Raw genomic sequence first — 22,353 nt, 5'->3', positions numbered from 1 at the left:
GTATGAGTTTGATGACATACTGCAAAGATGCCAGTGCTGAATTAGAAGGCTGGTTCTGGTGCTTAAGAGACTGGTGCATCAGCACTGACTGTATGGTGGGGGAACAACTCTTATGGCACTGATGCTTCATGGGTACCGACAGTGCCAGGGACTCATAGCTCCTGGCACCATGCTTCGAAGTGGACCAATGCCAGTGTCTTTATCTTCCCTCATTATATGACATCAGGATCCCTCGGTGCTGACAAGGACAATATCAAATCCTGACCTATCCTCAGAGTCAGGTCTGATGCAAACCAGCCTTGATGGGGCCCTACTGGTGCCCGATGTTAAGGCAGGGCGAGACCTCAATGCTGGTACACCCCCAGTGTCTGATTCAGCTTCTCCAGCCACAGGCACTGATGCCTCCAATGCCAATGCAAATGGATCGATCAGTCATAGAAGTGCCAAAAAGTTTCTAATGCAGGGCCTCTCTGCTTTTCTGAATCCATTTCTGCATTTTCATTTGTGTTGTGAAATAGAGAACACAGTTAGAGGCCTCATGATCACAGCCTAGGCACGACAGAAACCATTTATGGGGGTCAGTCCCAGAAATGACTCTGTTGCCCCTAGAGCAATGCTTAAAACCACTAGGAGATGTTTTTTTGTGACACTGAGGGAAAAATAGCCAATGGATCAATGTTAAGAGATGAAGAAATCTCTACACCAAAAAGAAAAATCCACCGTGGCCAGTGCTCAGGCCTAAGCGGGCCTCAGGAACCATGAAAAAAAACAAGGAAAACTTAAAATGTGCTGAAAACCCTAATGAAATAAAAGGGGATAAGAGAAAAGACAGTAGAAAAATATGAAGTTAAAACCCATCTACTGTGAGGTAAGGCACTGGGAAAAAAATGATAATGTTTGACGTGCTGAGGTGAGCTCAGAGAACGCAACTTCTCTGCTCTGCAGAAAAACATAGACTGCTGGTCCTTCGTGCTCATGTGAGGTGGGAAGGCACTAGTGCATGTGTGGTGTGATGCTGCCAAAGGCTTCTTAAATTTATGGAACACTGGGTAGCATCCGCACCAGGCTCCAATGGATGATGTCACCCACATGTGAGAAACAATGTCCTGCTTGTTATCAGACAACAAGACATTCTTTGGTAACACAGCGAGGTGTGCCACATCTTTAGCTCATTGATATGTAGAGACTTTGTATTAGAGCCACAGAGTACATGGGATTCTCTTATTTGGCTTCATGCATTCCACAGCCCAGCTTCTACAAGGGCAATGACCATTTGAAAAACCTGCTAAATCTGTACGTAACTCACCTTGAGCTCTGGTTGGAAAGGTGAGTAATAGTGAATCAAAAATCTAAATTCATGCAAATACCCTATTTCTCCCTTTATAATCAGATCTCTTCTTACCGTATCAAGCTGAGTTCTTTATCAAAAATATGAATGTGGAAGAAATGCTGGCAAGTGAGATCCTTGGTGATTTTCTTGGAGCAGTGAAAAATGTGTGGCAGCCCGACAAACTGAATGCTATAAACATTACCTCAGCTCTGGACAGGGGAGGCAGAGTTCCACTTCCCATCAATGATATGAAGGAGGGGTAAGAACATTTAAATCAAGGTATTGCGAGAGCTGTTTGTATTGTCCACCATTTAGAGACAGCAACTCCTCTTTTTTTTTTTTTTTTTGCCATTTTATGACAAATCACATCTATTTCCCAGGGATTTGGGGGGTAGTTACTAATGTACATTAAGGGAATAGCGCATGATATTTGCACCCTAACTTGTGTTAAGTGGCAAAATCATGCATTATTTTACTGTAGCACACATCAGTTTAAGTCATTAAGCTACATAATAATGAGAAAACTTTTGGCAAAGTCCCTCTTGAGAGACTCCTGAGAAAATTAAAAAGCCATGGGATAGGAGGCAATGTTCTGTTGTGGATTGGGAACTGGTTAAAAGATAGAAAAGAGAGGATATGGTTAAATGCATAGGAGCCCGGTATAAGAGGCTTGGGGAGGCTAACCAGCTTATTTTCGAAAGAGAAGGCCGGCCATCTTCTGACACAAATCGGGAGATGGCCGGCCATCTCTCAAGGCCGGCAAAATTGGCATAATCGAAAGCCAATTTTGGCCGGCCTCAACTGCAGTCCGTCGCGGAGCTGGACAAACTTCAAGGGGGTTTGTCGGCAGGGTACAGAAGGCGGGACGGGGGTGTGCTGAAGAGATGGCCGGCTTCGCCTGATAATGGAAAAAAGAAAGCCGGCCCTGATGAGCATTTGGCTGACTTGGCCTCTTTTTTCCACAGCCAAGCCTCGAAAAGGTGCCCCAACTGACCAGATGACCACTGGAGTGAATCGGGGATGACCTCCCCTTACTCCCCCAGTGGTCACCAACCCCCTCCCACCCAAAAAAACAACAACATTTTTTTGCCAGCCTCTATGCCAGCCTCAAATGTCATACCCAGCTCCCTGACAGCAGTATGCAGGTCCCTGAAGCAGTTTTTAGTGGGTGCAGTGCACTTCAGGCAGGTGGACCCAGGCCCATCCCCCCCTACCTGTTACACTTGTAGTGGTAAATGGGAGCCCTCCAAACCCCCCAAAACCCACTGTACCCACATGTAGGTGCCCCCATTCACCCATAATGGCTATGGTAATGGTGTAGAGTTGTGGGGAGTGGATTTTGCGGGGGATTTGAGGGGCTCAGCACCCAAGATAAGGGAGCTATGCACCTGGGAGCTATTTTTATTTTTAATTTTTAGAAGTGCCCCCTAGGGTGCCCGGTTGGTGTCCTGGCATGTCAGGGGGACCAGTGCACTACAAATGCTGGCTCCTCCCACAACCAAATGCCTTGGATTTGGACGGGTTTGAGATGGCTGGCCTTGGTTTCCATTATCGGCGAAAACCGATGCCGGCCATCTCAAACCCGGCCATCTCTGACATTTGGCCGGCCCCAACCATATTATCGAAATGAAAGATGGCCGCCTATCTTGTTCGATAATACAGTTGGCTCCGCCCCTTCCTGTGGCCGTCCCCGGAGATGGGTGCCCCCGTTCGATTATGCCTCTCCACGTCTCAGCCACAAGCTCACGAAGTACCGGGCTGTCCATATCAGGGCTGCTCCCTGGGTCCAGCACTTCTTTCCTCCTCCATTACTTCTGGTCCAACGTCTCTCTCTCATCTTTCCTCCGATGCAGCATCTATCCCTTTCACTCACTCCCTGTGGTCTCTATAATTTGATTAGATCACCACCGGTAGCGTGGCAGCGGCACCATACTAATTAAACAGCTTGCTTCAGGGCTTCAGCCTGATAGCATTCCTTGTGACGCATCCTGCCGCCTCTGACACAACTTCCTGCTTCTGTGAGAGCAGGATGTGTCAAGGAAGGCTGTCAGGCCGAAGCTCCAAAGCAAGCTGTTTTAGTTAGTATGGTGCCGCTGCCGTGCTATTGGCAGTGATCTAATCAAATTAGAGGTACTGCAAAGAGGGAGTGAGAGGGATAGACACCATGGAGGGGGGGGGGGGGGAGGGAGAGGTATAGACTTTGCAATGGGGGGGGGGGATTAGGGAGAGGAATAGATGTTGCAATGGGGGGAACGAGGGAGAGGGATAGATGCTGCAATGGGGAGGAGAAGTGAGGGAGAGGGATAGATGCTGCAATGGGGGGGGGGAGAAACAAGGGAGAGGGATAGAAGCTGCAGTGGGGAGGGGGGAATGAAAGAGATGCTAGACTAGAAGTAACGGAGGAGGAAAGAAGTGATGGACCCAGGGAGATTAAGATGCAGTAGGTACTGCTCCATTGGACCTGGGGTCGAGGGCAGACAAGAAGAGATGCTGGACCCAGGAGGGAGAAGGAGATACTGGGCCAGGAAGAGACAAGAGAGACTGCTGGACTGGAAGAGGGGAAGACATTAGACCCGGGAGGGGAGACACTGGAACAGGGAGGGGGCAAGGAAAGAGGAGAGATGCTGGATCTGTGGAAAGAAGGGAGAGAGAGACTGACTAGACTGGAGGGGAAGATGGAGGGGAGGGAGAGAGAGGGACTGAGATGTACTGGAGGAGAGGTGGAAAGACACTGACCGGACTGTGTGTGTGGGGGGGGGGGGGGGGAGGAGGAAGGGGATGAGAGATACTGATCCCACGGGTGGGAGGAAGGGGACAGGGAGACAGAGAAGCTGGGCATGGAGGGAGCTTAAGGACAGGGACACAGAGGTGCAATGCTGGACAGAGAGGAAATAGGGACAAAAGGGGGCAATGTTGGACACAGAGATGATATGGAAACAGAGTAGAAATGCAGAACAGGTCAACCTAGGGACACAGAGGAGAAATGATGAATATAGAGGAGAATAGGGATGCTAAGAGGGCAGATGCTGAACATGGAGGGAGGGAGAGAGGGAAGGAGGAACAGGGACAGAGAGAAGATGAATGGACAACATGGAGAGAGAAGAAATGTCTAATGGACATGAGCCCTGAAAAGACGGGGGAAAACAGGAAAGCAGAAAAGAGACATCGGGACCAAAGTGAATAGAAAAATAAAATACTCGGACAACAAAGGTAGAAAAAGTATTGTATTCTGAATTTATTAATTGGAATTTGTCAGCTTTTAGAAATGCATATCTCTGGTATTTTGTATTTGAGAGTCTATTTCACTATTAGTGCGGTGTGTAGAGTCTGACTTCCTGAGGTTTCCAGTTCAGTTTTTTGCCTTCATATTTCTATTACTGATGTTTGGTCCCTTGTTTCACATTTGTTATGGGTCTGTATGTGTTGTGTGTGTGTGACCAAGGTATGGTGTTCTGCTAGCATTTAGAGTCTGTGTAGAGATCATATTACAGTGATTTGTTTAAATTTTTTTTTTTTACTAGATGGTGTATCTGTGTTTTAGGGCATGGTGTAATATTTACAGTGCTGTCTTTTCATGCATTAGGTTGTTGATTTTTGAGTCCTGGAAGTTAGTACTGTTGTGCAAAAACACACTGAGAACCTTATCATACTATAAGTTTGTGTATAGTGTTTTACAATGGAGGAATTGTGTTGGCCTTACTGAGGTGGCATCAAAACTTTAAATTTAGTTTGTCATAACATCAGAGTGTTGGTATTTCTACGCTGTGGTCCAGTATATTCCTTCCCTCCATTACCCATGGTCCAACAGTTTCCTCTTCCACTCCCCCCCCCTTCCCAGTGCCTTTCAGATGCGCTTTTTTTAGCCAGGGAGCTCTCAGACATATTTTAGTAACTTGAGGTTCATGAAGAACCTGTTGAGCTTGCAGCTCCCAGTCTCATGAGGCAGCAAAGCCAACAGGTTCTCTGAAGGTGGGAGCGGAAGGGGAAGATATGTGTGTAAAAGAGAGGCAGACTGGCTGTGGGAAAGTGGGATTTGAGGGGTAGATGGACTGCAGGCCTCTATAGAGATGTAGGTATCAGCTACTGACACTTTTAAAAAAATCCATTTTAATTCAGTTGCCCAAGAGACCTATATATATCTATTGAAGCTTTCACTATTTAATTTTCTTTGCCACTTTATTCTCTGGCATTTGGATTTTTTTTTAAATTTTGCTCACAACTTTTTCAGTAGTAGCTGAGTGTGAGTTACATTCAGGTACACTAGATATTTCTCTGTCCCTGGAGATATTAAATTTAACAAAAGGTATTATCTGCCACTGTTTTGCTGACCTTTCTGTATGCTTTCAGGCAATTAAGAACTCAGGCTTGGCCCCGCCCACTTTATCCTCCCCAAACAGCTGAGCCACCGACCGCCTATGGTTAAATGGCTGTTCTCTCAGTGGGGGAAGGTGAATACTGGAGTGCCCCAGGGATCTGTATTGAGACCTGTGATTTTTAACATATTTATAAATGATCTGGAAATGGGAAGGATGAGTGAGGTGATTAAATTTGCAGATTACACATAAATATTCAAAGTTGTAAAATTGAATGTGGATTTGAGAAATTGCAGAAGGACCTTAGGAAATTGGAAGACTAAGAATCCAAATGGCAGATGAAATTTAATGTGGACAAGTGCAATGTGATGCACATCAGGGAGAATAATCCAGATCATAGCTACTCGATTTTAGGTTCTAAATTAGGAATCGCACAAGAAAGAAATCTAGGTGTCATCGTGGATAATATGCTGTAATCTTTTGCTCAGATTGTGATGACAGCCAAAAAAGCAAAATGAATGTTAGGAATTATTAGGAAAGGAATAGAACACAAGTTAAAGAACATTATAATGCCTCTGTATCACTCCATGGTGCGACCTCGCCCTGAGTATTGTGTGCAATTCTGGTTGCTGTATCTCAAAAAAGATATAGTGGAATTAGAAAAGGTTCAAAGAAGGACGACTAAAATGATTAAAGGGATGGAATTCCTCCCATATGAGGGAAAGCTTAAGAGGTTAGCGCTCTTCAGCTTGGAGAAGAGATGGCTGAGGGGAAATATGATAGAGGTCTAAAAGATCCTGAGTGGAATAGAACTGGTAAACATGATTTTTTTTTACTCTTTCAAAAAGTACAAAGAAAAGGGGATACTTCATGCAGTTATATGGTAATACTTTTAAAACATTTTTTCACTCAATGAATAGACAAGCTCTGGAACCTGTTGCCGCAGGATGTGGTAAAAGCAGTTAGCATATCTGGGTTTAAAAAGGCTTGGACAAGCTCCTGGAGGAAAAGTACACAAACGTCTATGGGGAAAGCCACTACTTAACCACAGAAGTTGATAGCATGGAATCTTACTACTCTTTGGGATTCTGCCAGGTACTTGTGACCTGGATTGGCCACTGTCAGAAGCAGACTACTGGACTAGATGGACCATCGGACTGACCCAGTATGGCAATGCTTATGTTCTTAACAGATGTGTGCAAATTACCTCATTATTACTGCATATAAATTGAATAATACTGCTTGCATTGAAATCTGCAAGCTGCTGTGCTCTTGTGAGTGTTTCTGGATCCGGGGCCCACATGGCAGGAGTCCTCCTTTGGCAGACTCTGTTGGCTGTTGATTGGCACCTGGTGCCTCCACCTGGGAAAGAAAAGTGTTAGCGGGTGCAATTTCCCTCCTTTTTCCCCTGGAAAAACTCCAAAAGACAACTATGAACAATGCTGGCTGAATGGTTAAACAATTTAATTTATTTACAATTTGTATTATATAGAAACAGTAAGACATTTATTTATGAGAAGTATTTTGATAAGCAACTTACTAAGCATTCAGGGTGAATGGTGGTCAATAAGCAACCTACTAACCAATTTCTAAACAGTACTCTTACCAATGTAGCAGCCTCGAGCATATCTCCCTTTCCTTCATGAAATTATTTTATCAGAGTAGCTCCTTCTCCTGTCCATCCTCACCATATCCCCCAGATCTCACCCTCTAGTTGCTGCTGGTGGGAGAAAGAAAATGAGAGAGAAAGGAACCACTAACAGGAAATATCATAGATCCTGAAGGGAAATAAAATATAAAGAGAAAAGAGAATAGTTATAAAGAAATAGTTCTTACCCGAAACAAGCTGAAACAAAGGAAAATAATATATTTCCTGGAGAATAGCCAATTAGCAATGATATCAGGACAGAAAACTCTCTTGCAAAAAGGCTCATTCTAAGGATTTCTTTGTCTGCAGGTATTTTTATAGTAATAATGATGTCGTCACCTCTCCATTCCCCTACACCAACCAAAGTTTGCATAGGTGTCCTGCAGATACACCTCTTTTTCGGGTTCTTAACCCACCCCGTCTTCAAGGTGTTCCAGACCCCTGTGTTTTCCATTCTTTTCTCTCTCCTATATCTCACTTCCATTCTCCTCATCCTTGTCCTTTACCAAGATATCCACACCTTGTGCCTTATCACGATCGCTTTCCTACTTTCCGTACCTTTCACTATCCCCTTGTTGGTCATTATTGGATTTGTGACAGTCTCCTTTACCTGACTTTACCTTCCATTTATTCATTTTGTATACTCTCTACACTCAATTATTTTTCTGTTATTGTTCCTCTTAATACTTCTTTCTCCTTCCCCACTCATTCTAAACGTTCCCTCTCTGTCCCCTCTGCTGTAGCCCCTGAGCATGAAGCTATTCAAAAATCTTTGGAATATATTAATTCTACTTATCCCTTAACTCAAGTTAGATTTGATGCTCTCTCTGCTACTTCTTGGATTCCAATTTTTGCTGCTTCTGCTTCCACTGCTGAATTAGGAATGCCTATTAGACGACTTCAAGCTGTCTTACATGTATTGACTCATGAACTGAATATTGCCTTTAAGGCTGTACAAGACCAAATTGATGAACTTAAAATTTTTACTCGCTGTAATTGAATGGGTTTAGATTACTTGCTTGCAGTACAAGGTGGCTTATGTACTGTTTTAAATAGTTCTGACTGTTGTACTGTAGTTGTTAATCGCTCACATATTAGAAATGCTATGGAAAAATTGTTAATTTGGCTAAAATTTCAATTTCTGATTACTTTTCTCCTCTTGATGCCTCTTCTTGGTGGTCTTCTATCACGTCTTGGTTTTCTAATCTTGGAATTCAAACATCAATTGTATTCCCAGGGGCCTTTGCCTCCATTAGACCCCGAGTGCTGATTGCACTCCCAGCGGCCTCAGCTAGTGGCCACTGCTGGGCTCCGAGCACCAGTTGTGCTCCTAGGAGTCTTTCTGCTGCTGGGCCTTCAGCACCAAGTGTGCTTCTGAAGGCATTTTGCATCAGTGAGTTAGGTGAAAGGTGAACAGCAGAGTGGCTTGGATATGTAAATTGCTTACAGTAAGAAAATGCAAACTAATGATCAACATTACACACTATGAAGATGATTATTTATTAAAGTTGGTGAATAAAGTTGGGGTTCATAAAGCACACACTCTAAATGAAGGTAACTGAAGCCTGTTGGGGGAGGGAGGTCAGAGAAAACTCCTCACCTGAATCTAATTGGGGCTGGAATCAGAGAGAGCTAGACTTTCAAATGAGCTAAGAGCTATGAACCTTGCAGGGAATGGACCCCAGGAGGTACATCCTGAAGACAGCAGACTTGCCCACCAGGAAGAAGAGGGAGCCCACTGGCAGAACATGGTCACTGGGGGATTAAGGGGAGGTCATGCCTTAAACTCTCCAGTGGTCATCTGGTCATTTAGGGAACCTTTTTGTAATTTAACCGTGTTTGACACAGGTCTAGCCAGACATTTTGGTTTTGTTCCATTACGGCAGAAGAACATCTAACTTTTGGGAATGCCCAAGTCCTGTCCAAACCCCCCCCCCCCCCCCCCCCCCCCCCCGAAAAAAATAAAATAAAATGCCCCCTTGAAATTTGGACAACTGTGGAAAAAACCTTCTCAAATTGGAGTTTCGAAAATCGCAACTTACATGTTTTTGTGAGAAAAACATCCTTCTGCCATTGCAAAAGCTTCTTGAAATGAGCTCAACATTTCAAAAACATTATGTAGTCAGGCAGCAGTAAGATGTAAATAAGCAGTTGGAAAAATCACATTCAGAGGACACAATGAGAAGCAAAGTGTATTATTACCCCTGAGAAAAATTACATGAATCACTGCCTCGAAAATACTGGTGGTTATTTTGAGAATGTACAGAGGTAGTCATTACACTGCAGATGTGCTCACCATCTACTTGGAACCGATGCTGTAGATTTTTCTTTTTTGGGGGAGAGGATGAATTATTAAAACTTTGAAATGAAAGGAAAAGAGTAAAACTCTCTAAAAGGTCTAGTAAAATAATCAAAATGAGCTCAATTACAATGGGATTGAACTTAATGTATTAATTTATTTTTATTTATTAGGATTTATTTACCGCCTTTTTGAAAGAATTCAATCAAGGTGGTGTACAGTAAGAATAAATCAAACAGGAGCAATAGACACAGCAGCAAAAATATTCAAATAGCAATACAAAGTATGGCATAGAGGGGCATAATCAAACGACCCTCCCAAGTTTTCCTGAGGACGTCCTTGCAGGATGTCCCGGCGAAGGGGCAGGGAAACCTGTATTATCAAAACAAGATGGGCGTCCATCTTTCATTTCGATAATACAGTCGGGGACGTCCAAATCTCAACATTTAGGACGACCTTAGAGATGGTCGCCCTTAGAGATGGTTGTCCCCGGTTTTTGGCGATAATGGAAACTGAGGATGCCCATCTCAGAAATGACCAAATGCAAGCCCTTTGGTCGTGGGAGGAGCCAGCATTCATAGTGCACTGGTCCCCCTGACATTGTAGGGGTATTTACCTGAGATCTCACCTTTGCTGGTCTTGGCCTATATAACAATATGGATTTTAGCCTGTGCCTGTAACCATCAGAAACCAGCTTGGTTACAAAGGAACATTAGTGCTGAGCATTGCAAGATTATTTCATCCAAAGACATATTTCGTGGGCTAGTCTGCTATCTCCTGGGAAGATTGGAGGAGAGAGTCACCCATGGCTCCAGGAGTATCTGAGCAGACAGGGAGGTTTGCTTGCCGTCAATAGTAGAACAAAGGCTCACTTCTTGACCATGAAGCTGGCTGGACATTATGTCACCATATGTGATTGGTCCACAGGTATCATCTGACCCTTGCATACCAGAAGTTTGGACTGAAGAGAGAGGAAGAAAGGAGACGACCAGAGGATTTTTCAGGTGAATGGAACGCTTGAAAGAGCCAGAGACTGATTTTCCTAACACCAGTGAACTGCATGCGTTGTAACCAACTGACAAGGCGTGCTCAGCTACAGTATCAGGCCTTATCTAAGACTGTACCATTTGCATCCAGAATTCAAATCTTGGACCTTATTCCTGGACTGAGAGACTCGCTGAGAATTCAGCTCGAGTCTAGAGGAGAAATCCGCTTCGGAACCATTGGAAGTCTGCCATAGACTGCAGGGTGAGATCAGGATTTATTCCTATGGCCAGGAGGATAATTAATCCTTGTCTTTATTCTGTGAGAGATGGGTTATATCATTACTTATGGTCTGTGAATTTAGCTGCTACGGTATTTTGCATAAGATGTGTGGTATAACTTCTGATGCTAATCATTAAGATTTCAGTGCTGTAATTGGTTGTGTAATCACTCATTTAGTTAGTCCATTAGGATAATCATATGTCATTACCTATATTTTGGTTATAATCTCTTTGTATAGCAAGTTATTGTATTTTGCTTGACATTTTCCTGCAGAACTATTTTTATACATATATTTTTCTTTACATAATAAATAATATATATATATATATTCCTTCTTTGGCATGGTTCCTTTTTCCAGCACAGCTAGCTTGTCATTGGGATAAAGGGGTACACTCCCCTAGACATGAGTCGAGGATATTGCTATTTAGTAGTGTTCTGTCAGCTAAGTACCTCTTGCATAGAACATACCTTACATATTGGGGTCTCGTCTCGGTCCCAATTCTTACAACATGCTAGGACACCAACTGGGCACCCTAGGGGGGCACTGCAGTGGACTTCACAAATTGCTCCCAGGTGCATAGCTCCCTTACCTTGGGTGCTGAGTACCCCAAAACCCACTACCCACAATTGTACACCACTACCATAGCCCTAAGGGGTGAAGGGGGCACCTACATGTGGGTACAGTGGGTTTCTGGTGGATTTTGAAGGGCTCACATTTACCACCACAAGTGTAACAGATAGGGGGGGATGGGCCTGGGTCCGCCTGCCTGAAGTGCACTGCACCCACTAAAACTGCTCCAGGGACCTGTATACTGCTGTCAGGGAGCTGGGTATGACATTTGAGGCTGGCATAGAGACTGGTAAAAAATATTTAAAAATTTTGTTTAGGGTGGAAAGGGGTTAGTGACCACTGGGGGAGTAAGGGGAGGTCATCCCCGATTCACTCCGGTGGTCATCTGGTCAGTTTGGGCACCTTTTTGAGGCTTGGTCGCAAGAAAAAATGGACCAAGTAAAGTCGGCCAAGTGCTCATCAGGGATGCCCTTCTTTTTTCCATTATTGGCCGAGGACGCCCATGTGTTAAGCACGCCCTAGTCCCACCTTCGCTATGCTTCTGACATGCCCTTGGGAACTTTGGTCGGCCCCGCGATGGAAAACAGTTGAGGGCGCCCAAAATCGGCTTTCGATTATGCCAATTTGGGCGACCCTGGGAGGACACCCATCTCCCGATTTGTGTCGAAAGATGGGCACCCTTCTCTTTCGAAAATAAGCCTGATAGTATACTACTTACAATGTCAACACAATACGTAATAGAACATTTTAATAGACAGTGTAGGGTATAAGCAAAGATGGTTAACATATAGATAGGTAAGAGAGTAAGAGGAGTTAGAAAATAAGGTGACTAATTTAAAGAAAGTTGCACATGAGGTCAGAGAGGTGATTAAATGTTATCTCAGCTAGGGTAGGAGTGAATAAACATGTCCTGCTGCAGTATGTGCAGCCTATGTCACTCCTTGTGTGTGTGTGTGTGTATGTATGTGTGTGTGAGACTAAGAAGTTAGTTACTTCTTCCATTAAAGGCCTGGTTTGAAGATCCAAGCTTTCACCTGCTTCCTGAAGTAGAGATAGTCTTGTGCTAAGTGGAGCTTTTCAGAGAGTGCATTCCAGAGCATGGGGGCTACTCCAGAGAAGGCTTGCTTGTGAGTATTGTAAGGTACTTTTATAGCAGGTAATTACCACAAAAGCAATTATTCTGGATTAATTTGCTCAGGGGAATGACTACCTAACTGGCCCTTGGCTAGCTAGCTGTTCCAATGAAAGGAACAATGCCACAGATGGAATAAATTATTTTATTAGATATATAAAAATATGTGGCCAATTACAAAGCAGCTTACAAAAATACACTTGTATTACAAAAATAGATTATCACCAAGATATATACAAGGAAATATGATTAGCCAAAGAAACTATCTAAATAAGTGATCACACAACTAATCACAATACTGATATCCTAATTATGAAAACTTACACTACTAATATGTCTTGTACGAAATACACTTAGCAGCTAATAATTCACTGACCATCAGTCCTGGAAACCAATCTATTACAGATAAAACCGTGGAATAACTATCCCCTGACCATAGGTAGTATATCCTACATATCTCTTACCCCGTAGTCCGTGTGGCAGACTTCCAATAGTAAAGAATCAGATTCCTCCTCTGAGCCTCAAGCTGAAACTCCAGTGAGTCTCTCAGTCCAGGAATAAAGTCCAGGGTCTGTATTCTGGATACAGATGGCACAGTCTTTCGGATGAGGCCATGTATTGTAGCTGAGCTAACCTTGTCAGTTTGTTACAAGGTATGCAGTGTTTAGAAAATCAGTCTCTTGCTCTCTCTCAGCGCCATCTAATCCCCAACAAGTCTTCTGGTGTTCTCCTTTCTCTTCAGTCCAACATTGACATCTTTCTGGGACAGATGATACCTATGGACCAGTCACATATGGTGCAATAATGTCCAGCCAAATTCATAGTCATGAAGAGAGCTTTGTTATAGCAAAGAAACTGTTATCAGACAGCATGCAAACCTCCCTGACGGATCTCATACTCCTGGAGCCATCTGTGTCTGTTACTCTTCTCTGTTCTTTTCAGGAGATAACCGGAGGCTAGTTTGCAACAAATGTCCTTGGATGAAGTCATCATGATATGCCCAGCAATAATGTTCCTCTGTAGAAAAGCTGGTTTCTGGTTGTTACAGATATATTCAGGCTACAGGCTGTAGAATCCATATTGGTATAAGAGAATGGTTCAGGCTTCTATAGGCCCCAGACCAGCAAAGGTGAGATAGCAGGTAAATATTCCTACAGTATCATGTCATGTAATATCTTTTAGAGAGGGTGTGGTTAGAGATACCCCTTGGAGGACCTTAGTGACTTTGGAAGTGTGTAGAGGGTCATCCTTTTCTTCAAGTACTTGGGGCCATTTCCTTTAAGGGCCTTGAAGATCAGACATAGAGTTTTAAATTTAGCCCTGTAATGTACTGGTAGCCAATGAAGTTTTTGCAAAAATGGTGTGCTTGCAACCTTTTATGAGTCTGGCTACAGCATTTTGAATCAATTGGAGCTGGTGCAGACCCTTTGTAGTCAGACCATTGTAGAGTGCATTACAGTAATCCAGTCTTGATATTAACATGGCATGCACAACTGGGATAAGATTTTCCTTTTCCATGAAAGGAGAGAAGCAGCATAGTTGTCGCAAATAGTAGAAGCAGCTGTTGAAAGTTGAATGGATTTGGGAAATCAGAATAAGTGTTGAATCTAACTGTATTCCAGGGTTCCTGACTTGTAATTTTGATGTCAGGTATGTGTCCACTTGTGTTAGGCATCCAGAGCAGCTCAGTTTTACTTGGGTTCAGGCAAAGTTTGTTGTGCTTAGCCCATTTTTGAATTGATGTTAGACAGGTAATCAGTTTATTCAGGGCTGTAGGTAAGTCAGGTTCAATGTATGAGTAGCTGCACATCATCCACGCAGATGTAGAACTGAGTGTCCATTGACCGAATCAACTTGGCCAGTGACTTGAGGTAGATATTGACCAGAATTGGTGACAGTATCAATCCTTGTGATACCACGCTGGTCAGTGCCCATGGTGGCGATGAGGTGCTGCCAAATATTATGGATTGCTGTCTGTCTGACAGATAGGATCTGAACCACGCAAGTACTGTTTCATTGATACGTGTTTCTGCCAGTCGTGCTAGCATGATATCATGATCCACAAGGTCAAAAGCTGCTGAGAAATCTAGCAGTACTAACACCGAGGCAAATCCCCTGTCTCGGTTTCTGTGAATATCATCTAGTAGGTATACAAGGACCATTTCTGTTCCATAACCGGGTTTGAATCCAGATTGACATAGATCTAGCGGGAATGGGATGTTGTATACTGGCCGGTAACTTTCAAGTTTGTCAAGGTCAAGGTTATTATTCTTTAGCAAAGGGTGAACCACTGCCCTTTTCAATACTGTTGGTAGTTGCCCTTTAGAAAGAAAGGAGTTCACAATTTTAATTGTCATGTGTGGTGTTTAGTTATTAATGTACTATAAGGAAACAGCACTCAGAACAAGAAATATAACTTTTCACCTCTCATCCAGTACTGACAACAACAATGATATTACTGTTAGAAGGAGGGTATCATAAAACACTCTTAATTGTGGCCTGTTGCCTGCGAGTTTACTTCTCCATCAGTATATGTTTCTCTATAACAGTGGTTCTCAAACTTTCTTCTGTTGTGACACATCTGACAATGTTCATGTGGGTGACACACTGAACACTAAAATTCACAGCTAAATATTTGATTGTTAAAATTTATGGGCCCTGTTTATGAAGCAGTGCTATAGGCATGCTAGTGTTTTTACCATGCGCTAAAAATGCTAGTGCACCTTAGTAAACAGGGCCCTATGAAAGGCAAATATAAATATAAAATATTCTTAAACAGAATTTAATAACAGTTTATAAAACAAAGAGTTATTACATTTCTTTGATCTTTACCTTTTCAATGAGAAATTTTGGACTGATGAGTTGCATGCAGTTTTTCCATATGGGATTGTATAGTAAGCAACTTCATAATAATCTTACTGTCAAGAAACTTTTATCCATTCTTGAGTCTATATAGCTTATCATACAAAACAAATGTTTTTTTTTTCAAATTCTGATGTCACCTCAGTAACAGCAACATAAGATCCCTCTACTGCCAGATATTGTGAAGTAACATAAGACCCTGCAAATACTCAGAAACTATGTAGCAAACAGAACATACGGAAAGCAGACCTGCAGCATTTGTATTTGGGACTGATGGCAGCATGGTAGTCAAGAAGCAGAAATAGAGACCAGTTATGGATATTTCAAGGAACACACCTCCCACTTCTTGAGGACACACCAGTGTGTCCCGACACACTGGTCGAGAGCCACTGCTCTATGATACCATGTCTGATAACTGGTACTATACTCATAGATGTTGAAGATGCTTGCATGGCTAGAGGTACAGTGTATAGCATTATGGACCTTAATCTATTGTTTCAGCTTTAGGTGTCAGGTTCCTGGCCAGGTTCTCTCGGATCAACTGAATTAAATTCCAAGAACAGACAAGCATGGACTGTTAACTCCAGGCATACAATTGGCAGGTAGTTTCAGGGCACTGAACCCCCACCACCGCCCCCCCCCCCCTCTAGAAACCAGAATGCCAGAAGTTAGTATTAAAGTTTAGCCTTGTAGCAGAAATACTGAAGTGTACTAACAGTTTTAGAATGCTGTAGTTGTGTGGGCTAGGCACTTCGTGGTTAAACAGTGTGCCTTTATGCTTGTTCCCAGTGTGAAATGCTGCATGTAATTTTACATTTTTAACTTTGGATTATGATTTTATGTGTGGTATGAGCTGTTAATCTGTGTCTGTTTTTATTTATAGATGTGTGCTTGAAGATATATGTTAATTAAATAAGTATCTGCTCTTTGTTTTTGCATATACCAATTTACTTATTGATAACAGTTGTGTGGTTAGTTGGTTAAGCCACTTTTGTATTTGCTTTGCATTTATAAACCATCTGTTGTATGGATTGTATTGTTTTTTTCTGTTTACATTTGGCATATCATTTTAAAAGATGAATTTACTTGTGGCATAAGCATAAATATTTTCCATGCATTATACTATGCAAAGCATGACACACATTGTTGCTAAATGTTTCACATCCAGCTGCTGCAGAAAAAACAATTTGGATCAGCTTCTTCACAAGATGCTTCAACATTCTTAATTAAGTCAAGCTATTCAGAGATGACATATGCAAATTTAGTGTCAGTGTAAGGCTAAAAGATTTGAATAAGATTACAGTAAATGAATGAGAAACTTGATTTGCTGTCCTTAATTTTTGTTCTCTAGTGTTTATGTAACGGTTGGTGCAGATGCTTCTTTCTCTTCATGCTTACGGGAAGTGAAGAATCCTCAAAACCAGTTACGGTGCAGCCAAGAGATGGAACCCCTCATCAGCTGTGATAAAAAATTTCGTGCTCAGTTCCATATAGATTGGTGCAAAATTTCTTTGGTGAGTGTTTTCATGTTTGCCAAAGGCCCGTGGGATGCTGTGCTCATGTGTGAAGATCATGAGATAATTAAGAGACAAATCAGGTACTTTGAGGCATGCTTACTAAAGTGTGGTAAGTTTTGCATTAAGGGCCAGATTCAGTAAATGGCGCTGATGATTCATAGCAGTTAATTTCATGGTACTACCTCAAGGGGCAGCCTTTTATTTTATATGGAAGGGTGCCCCCCTAGTGGTAGTACTAATAGACTACCACTAGGGGTTGTCAGCACCATTTTAGACCCAGTGTAGTCCTAGAGTGGGAGTGACGGGGAAGAACTCCAACCCTGGGCTACTGAACTACCATGGAGACCTCAGGGTGGGGTCAGCCTCTGGGGAGAGCTGGGCTTGTTTTTTTTGAGGTGGTGTTTTTTGATGGGCAGGGGAGATTGGATGAGGGTGGGGTTTGATGATGGGGGGATCAGAACAGGGGATTCCAGGGGGGGATTTTGACACTTGAAATAGGATCAGAATGGGGAAGATGTCTGTAGGGAGGTACGCACCGTGGCACTTCTTCTTTCAAATATGACCGGGTACCACACTGCTGTTAGCCACTTCTTTGCAGTCATGGCAGTTAGAATGCAGCACTGATCTGCATGCTAGCTGTCACGCCTCTGCTCCACCCTTGTCGCACCCACACACTGCACACTGGCTCTTACAATGTATGTTAGCTGTTAGCAGGGCCGCCGGGGGGGGGGGCAAGATTCCCAGGGCCCAGCCTCCAAGAAGAGCCTGGCACTGGCCATAGAAACTGAGGTGTTGCTAAGGGGTGGCAAGTGCCACCCCAAACAAATGGCTTGCCACCCTGGTTTTGGTAGATGTGATCAGCATTTTTTCACTCTTCCTCCTGCCCTGCGCAGTCCAGTATCACTCTAATCTTCCCTCCTCCCCTTTGGTGGTCTTACACCATTTCTGCAGGCTGCCAGCAGCATCAATAAGGAGAGCAAGCTGCCTCCAGCTGGTCCTGGAGGCATTCCATCTGTTGTGTCTCACCTCCTCTGACATAACTTCCTGTGTCCGCATAGGTGAAATACAGCAGAGGAATTGCTTTCAGGGCCAGTTGGAGACAGCTTGCTCTCCTTCTTAATGCTGCTGGTAGCCCACAGAAATGCTGGAGGACCGCCAAGGGGTTGAGAGAAGGACAAAAGCGATACTGGACCGCGAGGGGGGCAGGAAGAAGGGTAAAAGAGATGCCAGCCTGTATACAAGGGAAGGGAGGGAGAGAGATGTCAAAAAGCAGGAAAGGGGGAGAGGGACATATGGCTGACCGTGGGAGTGTACATCAGCGACAGCAGGGGCAGAGGGGAAGCCCTTAAGATTGTTTGCCCTGGGCCCGGCTTTGTCTGTCGGTGGCTCTGGCTGTTAGCACGAATCCATGCTAATGCATGGTAAAAGCTGTGCTAGCTGCTTAACTAGCTTAGTAAACATGCCCCCTAGTCAGTACAAGGATTCCACTGACAACAATAGGCTTGCAATAAATAGTATGCATTAATAGTAACATAGTAGATGAGGGCAGAAAAAGACCTGCACGGTCCATCCAGTCTGCCCAAGAAGATAAATTCCTATGTGCTACTTTTTTATTTGTACTGTCCTCTTTAGGGCACAGACCGTATAAGTCTGGCCAGCCCTATCCCCGCCTCCCAACCACCAACCCCCGCCTCCCTCCACCAGCTCTGGCACAGACTGTATAAGTCTGCCCAGCACTATCCTTGCCTCCCAACCACCAGCCCCGGCACAGACTGTATAAGTCTGCCCAGCACTAGCCCCGCCTCCCAACCACCAGCTCTGCCACCCATTTTAGGCTAAGCTCCTGAGGATCCCTTCCTTCTGCACAGGATTCCTTTATGTTTATCCTACGCATGTTTGAATTCCGTTACCGTTTTCATCTCCACCACCTCCCGTGGGAGGGCATTCCAAGCATCCACCACCCTCTCCGTGAAAAAATACTTCCTGACATTCTCCTTGAGTCTGCCCCCCTTCAATCTCATTTCATGTCCTCTCGTTCTACCGCCTTCCCATCTCCGGAAAAGGTTTGTTTGCGGATTAATACCTTTCAAATATTTGAACGTCTGTATCATATCACCCCTGTTTCTCCTTTCCTCCAGGGTATACATGTTCAGGTCCGCAAGTCTCTCCTCATACGTCTTGTAACGCAAATCCCATACCATCGTCGTAGCTTTTCTTTGCACCGCTTCAATTCTTTTTACATCCTTAGCAAGGTACGGCCTCCAAAACTGAACACAATACTCCAGGTGGGGCCTCACCAACGACTTGTACAGGGGCATCAACACCTCTTTTCTTCTGCTGGGCACACCTCTCTCTATACAGCCTAGTAACCTTCTAGCCACGGCCACCGCCTTGTCACACTGTTTCATCGCCTTCAGATCCTCAGATACTATCACCCCAAGATCCCTCTCCCCATCCGTACCTAGCAGACTCTCACTGCCTAACACATACGCCTCTCTTGGATTTGTACTCCCTAAGTGCATCACTTTGCATTTCTTCACATTGAATTTTAATTGCCAAACCTTAGACCATTCTGCTAGCTTTTTCAGATCCTTTTTCATGTTTTCCACTCCCTCCGGGGTGTCCACTGTGTTACAAATCTTAGTATCATCCGCAAATAGGCAAACTTTACCTTCTAACCCTTCGGCAATGTCACTCACAAATATATTGAACAGAATTGGCCCCAGCACCGATCCCTGAGGCACTCCACTACTCACCTTTCCCTCCTCCGAACGAACTCCATTCACCACCACCCTCTGGCGCCTGTCCGTCAACCAGTTCCTAATCCAGTTCACCACTTTGGGTCCTATCTTCAGCCCATCCAGTTTATTTAAGAGCCTCCTGTGGGGAACCATGTCAAAAGCCTTGCTGAAATCTAAGTAGATTACGTCTATAGCACGTCCACGGTTCAATTCTCCGGTCACCCAATCAAAGAATTCAATGAGATTCATTTGGTAAAACCATGTTGTCTCGGATCTTGCAACTCATTTTCTTCCAGGAAATTCACTATCCTTTCCTTCAGCATCGCTTCCATTACTTTTCCAATAATCGAAGTCAGGCTTACCGGCCTGTAGTTTCCAGCTTCTTCCCTATCACCACTTTTGTGAAGAGGGACCACCTCCGCCATCCTCCAATCCCTCGGAACCTCTCCCATTTCTAAGGATTTATTAAACAAATGTTTAAGAGGACCCGCCAGAACCTCTCTGAGCTCCCTCAATATCCTGGGATGGATCCCATCCGGTCCCATGGCTTTGTCCACCTTTAGTTTTTCTAGTTGTTGATACACACTCTCTTCCGTGAACGGTGCTATATCCACTCCATTCTCAAATGAACTTTTGCCAGTCCATCATGGTCCTTCTCCCGGATTTTCTTCAGTAAAAACAGAACAAAAGTATCTATTTAGCAAATTTGCCTTTTCTTCATCATTATCTACATAGCGGTTTGCAGGATCTTTTAGTCTCACAATTCCCTTTTTAGTCATTCTCCTTTCACTAATATACCTGAAGAAATTTTTGTCACCCCTCCTTACGTTTCTAGCCATTTGTTCTTCCGTTTGTGCTTTCGCCAGACGTATCTCTCTCTTGGCTTCTTTCAGTTTCCTCCGGTGTTCCTCACCGTGTTCCTCATCTTGAGTTTTTCTGTATTTCTGGAACGCCAACTCTTTAGCCTTTATTTTCTCAGCCATTTGCTTGGAGAACCATAGCTGTTTCCTTTTTCTCTTGCTTTTATTTACTTTCCTTACATAAAGTTTTGTGGTCTTATTTATAGCTTCTTTCAGCCTGGACCACTGTCCTTCCACTTCTCGTACATCCTCCCAACCCATCAGCTCCTTCCTTAGGTATTCTCCCATTTTACTAAAGTCAGCATGCTTGAAATCCAGTTAGTAAGTCTAAATTTACTGTACACCGCCTTGAGTGAATTCTTTCAAATAGGCGGTACATAAATCGTAATAACTAAATAAATAACCTAAATGCATCAGTAGTATATGTCTATAACTTACGTCAAATGTGACAGGTGCCCACGCCCACTTCCTGTTTTCAGCCAATCAGAAGTGAGGACATGCCCAAGTCACACCCACTTCCCGCCCCCAGGTATGATATCACTGGATATGAAGTATTGAACCTGTCCAAACTTTGCGCATTTGTATAACCATGCCCCTTGTTCTGCCTTATTTGCATAACCCCTCCCCCAACCCCACCCTCTTTTGCACAGTCCCACACCAACCCTTCCGCTTTGGGGGATGTCACAGGAAGTGTCATAGCCACACCCCCTTTCCCAAGATGGTGGCCACCACTGTATGCATCATGTCACTTCCTGTTTCCACTACTAGCTGCCATCTTGAATGGGGTCATGTGATATGAAGTGACATTAAAAAAATCCTGACACTACCAGCTCATCTCTTACAAAAACAGACCCCCTGGCATTTTTTCTGCCTGACTTCAGCGTTTTAGGACATGATCTCTCTTGAAAACAGGAGGGGGGCCTCCTCTTGCATTCGTATGTGAGCTAAAAGCAAAGAGGAGGCGGACGATTGGTATATTCTTTTTGTTTTAAAACCTAAAACGGCTGTCATTTAGTAAAAACAGCTTTAAAAGTAAGCACAATCATTTTTGAAATTAAAAAAATAAGAAAAACGAAACAAAAATGTCTATTTTCTTTCCTGTGAGGAAAAAAAGGTTAAGGTGTGCATGCGTGACTAAATTCTGCTGGTGCTGTAGGGAGCAGTGTCGGGGTTTTTTTGACATCACTTCCTATCACATTACCCCATTTAAGATGGTGGCTAGTAGTGGAAACTGGAAGTGATGTGATGCATACAGTGGCGGCCGCCATCTTGAAGATGTGCAGCTATGATGTCACTTCCTGTGACATCATCAAAAGGAGTGAGTTTGAGGAGGGGCTATGCAAATAAGGTAGGGCAAAGGGTGTGGTTATGCAAAAGTGTTGTGTTTGGGGTGGGGGGGTCAAGACATCATATTCAGTAACATTACCCCTGGGGGTGGTGCTTGGGTGTGGTTTGGTTGGTGACATCATCAAAAGGGGCATAGGTGAGCATGGCTTAGGCGTGTCCTCATTTCTGGGTGTGGCACCTGTCAAATTTGACAAATGCTATGGACATACTACTTGTATCTAATCTAGATAACAAGGAGATAGATTACCCTCTCAGGATTCATCAACGTACACTGCTCTGTGCAGTATACACATCTTTTCCTGATAATAGTGCAGAGGCTTAGATGCAGCCTTGTGTAAAATATGTTGAAGTACAGAAAATAATCTGAATAACAGAGACAGCCTTCTGCTTTTGTCATAAAAACATAGCTAGAAAAATGTAGACAAATAAAGACCCTATGGCCTATCCATACCATCCACCATCCCTTC

General features: G+C 43.7%; 1 protein-coding gene across 1 annotated transcript in view; it reads left to right on the top strand.

Annotated features, from left to right (window-relative positions):
• The first annotated feature begins 1,394 nt into the window (after positions 1-1,394).
• The window catches only part of LOC115460098 (epsilon-sarcoglycan-like), a 59,402-nt gene continuing 38,443 nt past the window's right edge, over positions 1,395-22,353 (top strand). The window contains exons 1-2 of the mRNA XM_030189942.1: positions 1,395-1,589; positions 16,773-16,935. Coding sequence (XP_030045802.1) covers positions 1,432-1,589; positions 16,773-16,935 — 321 coding nt within the window. The 5' untranslated portion in view covers positions 1,395-1,431. The remainder of the gene's footprint in view (positions 1,590-16,772; positions 16,936-22,353) is intronic.

Source organism: Microcaecilia unicolor, chromosome 1 (assembly GCF_901765095.1).
Source record: "Microcaecilia unicolor chromosome 1, aMicUni1.1, whole genome shotgun sequence".
Lineage (NCBI taxonomy): Eukaryota > Metazoa > Chordata > Amphibia > Gymnophiona > Siphonopidae > Microcaecilia > Microcaecilia unicolor.
This window is presented reverse-complemented; position numbering and strand designations above follow the sequence as displayed.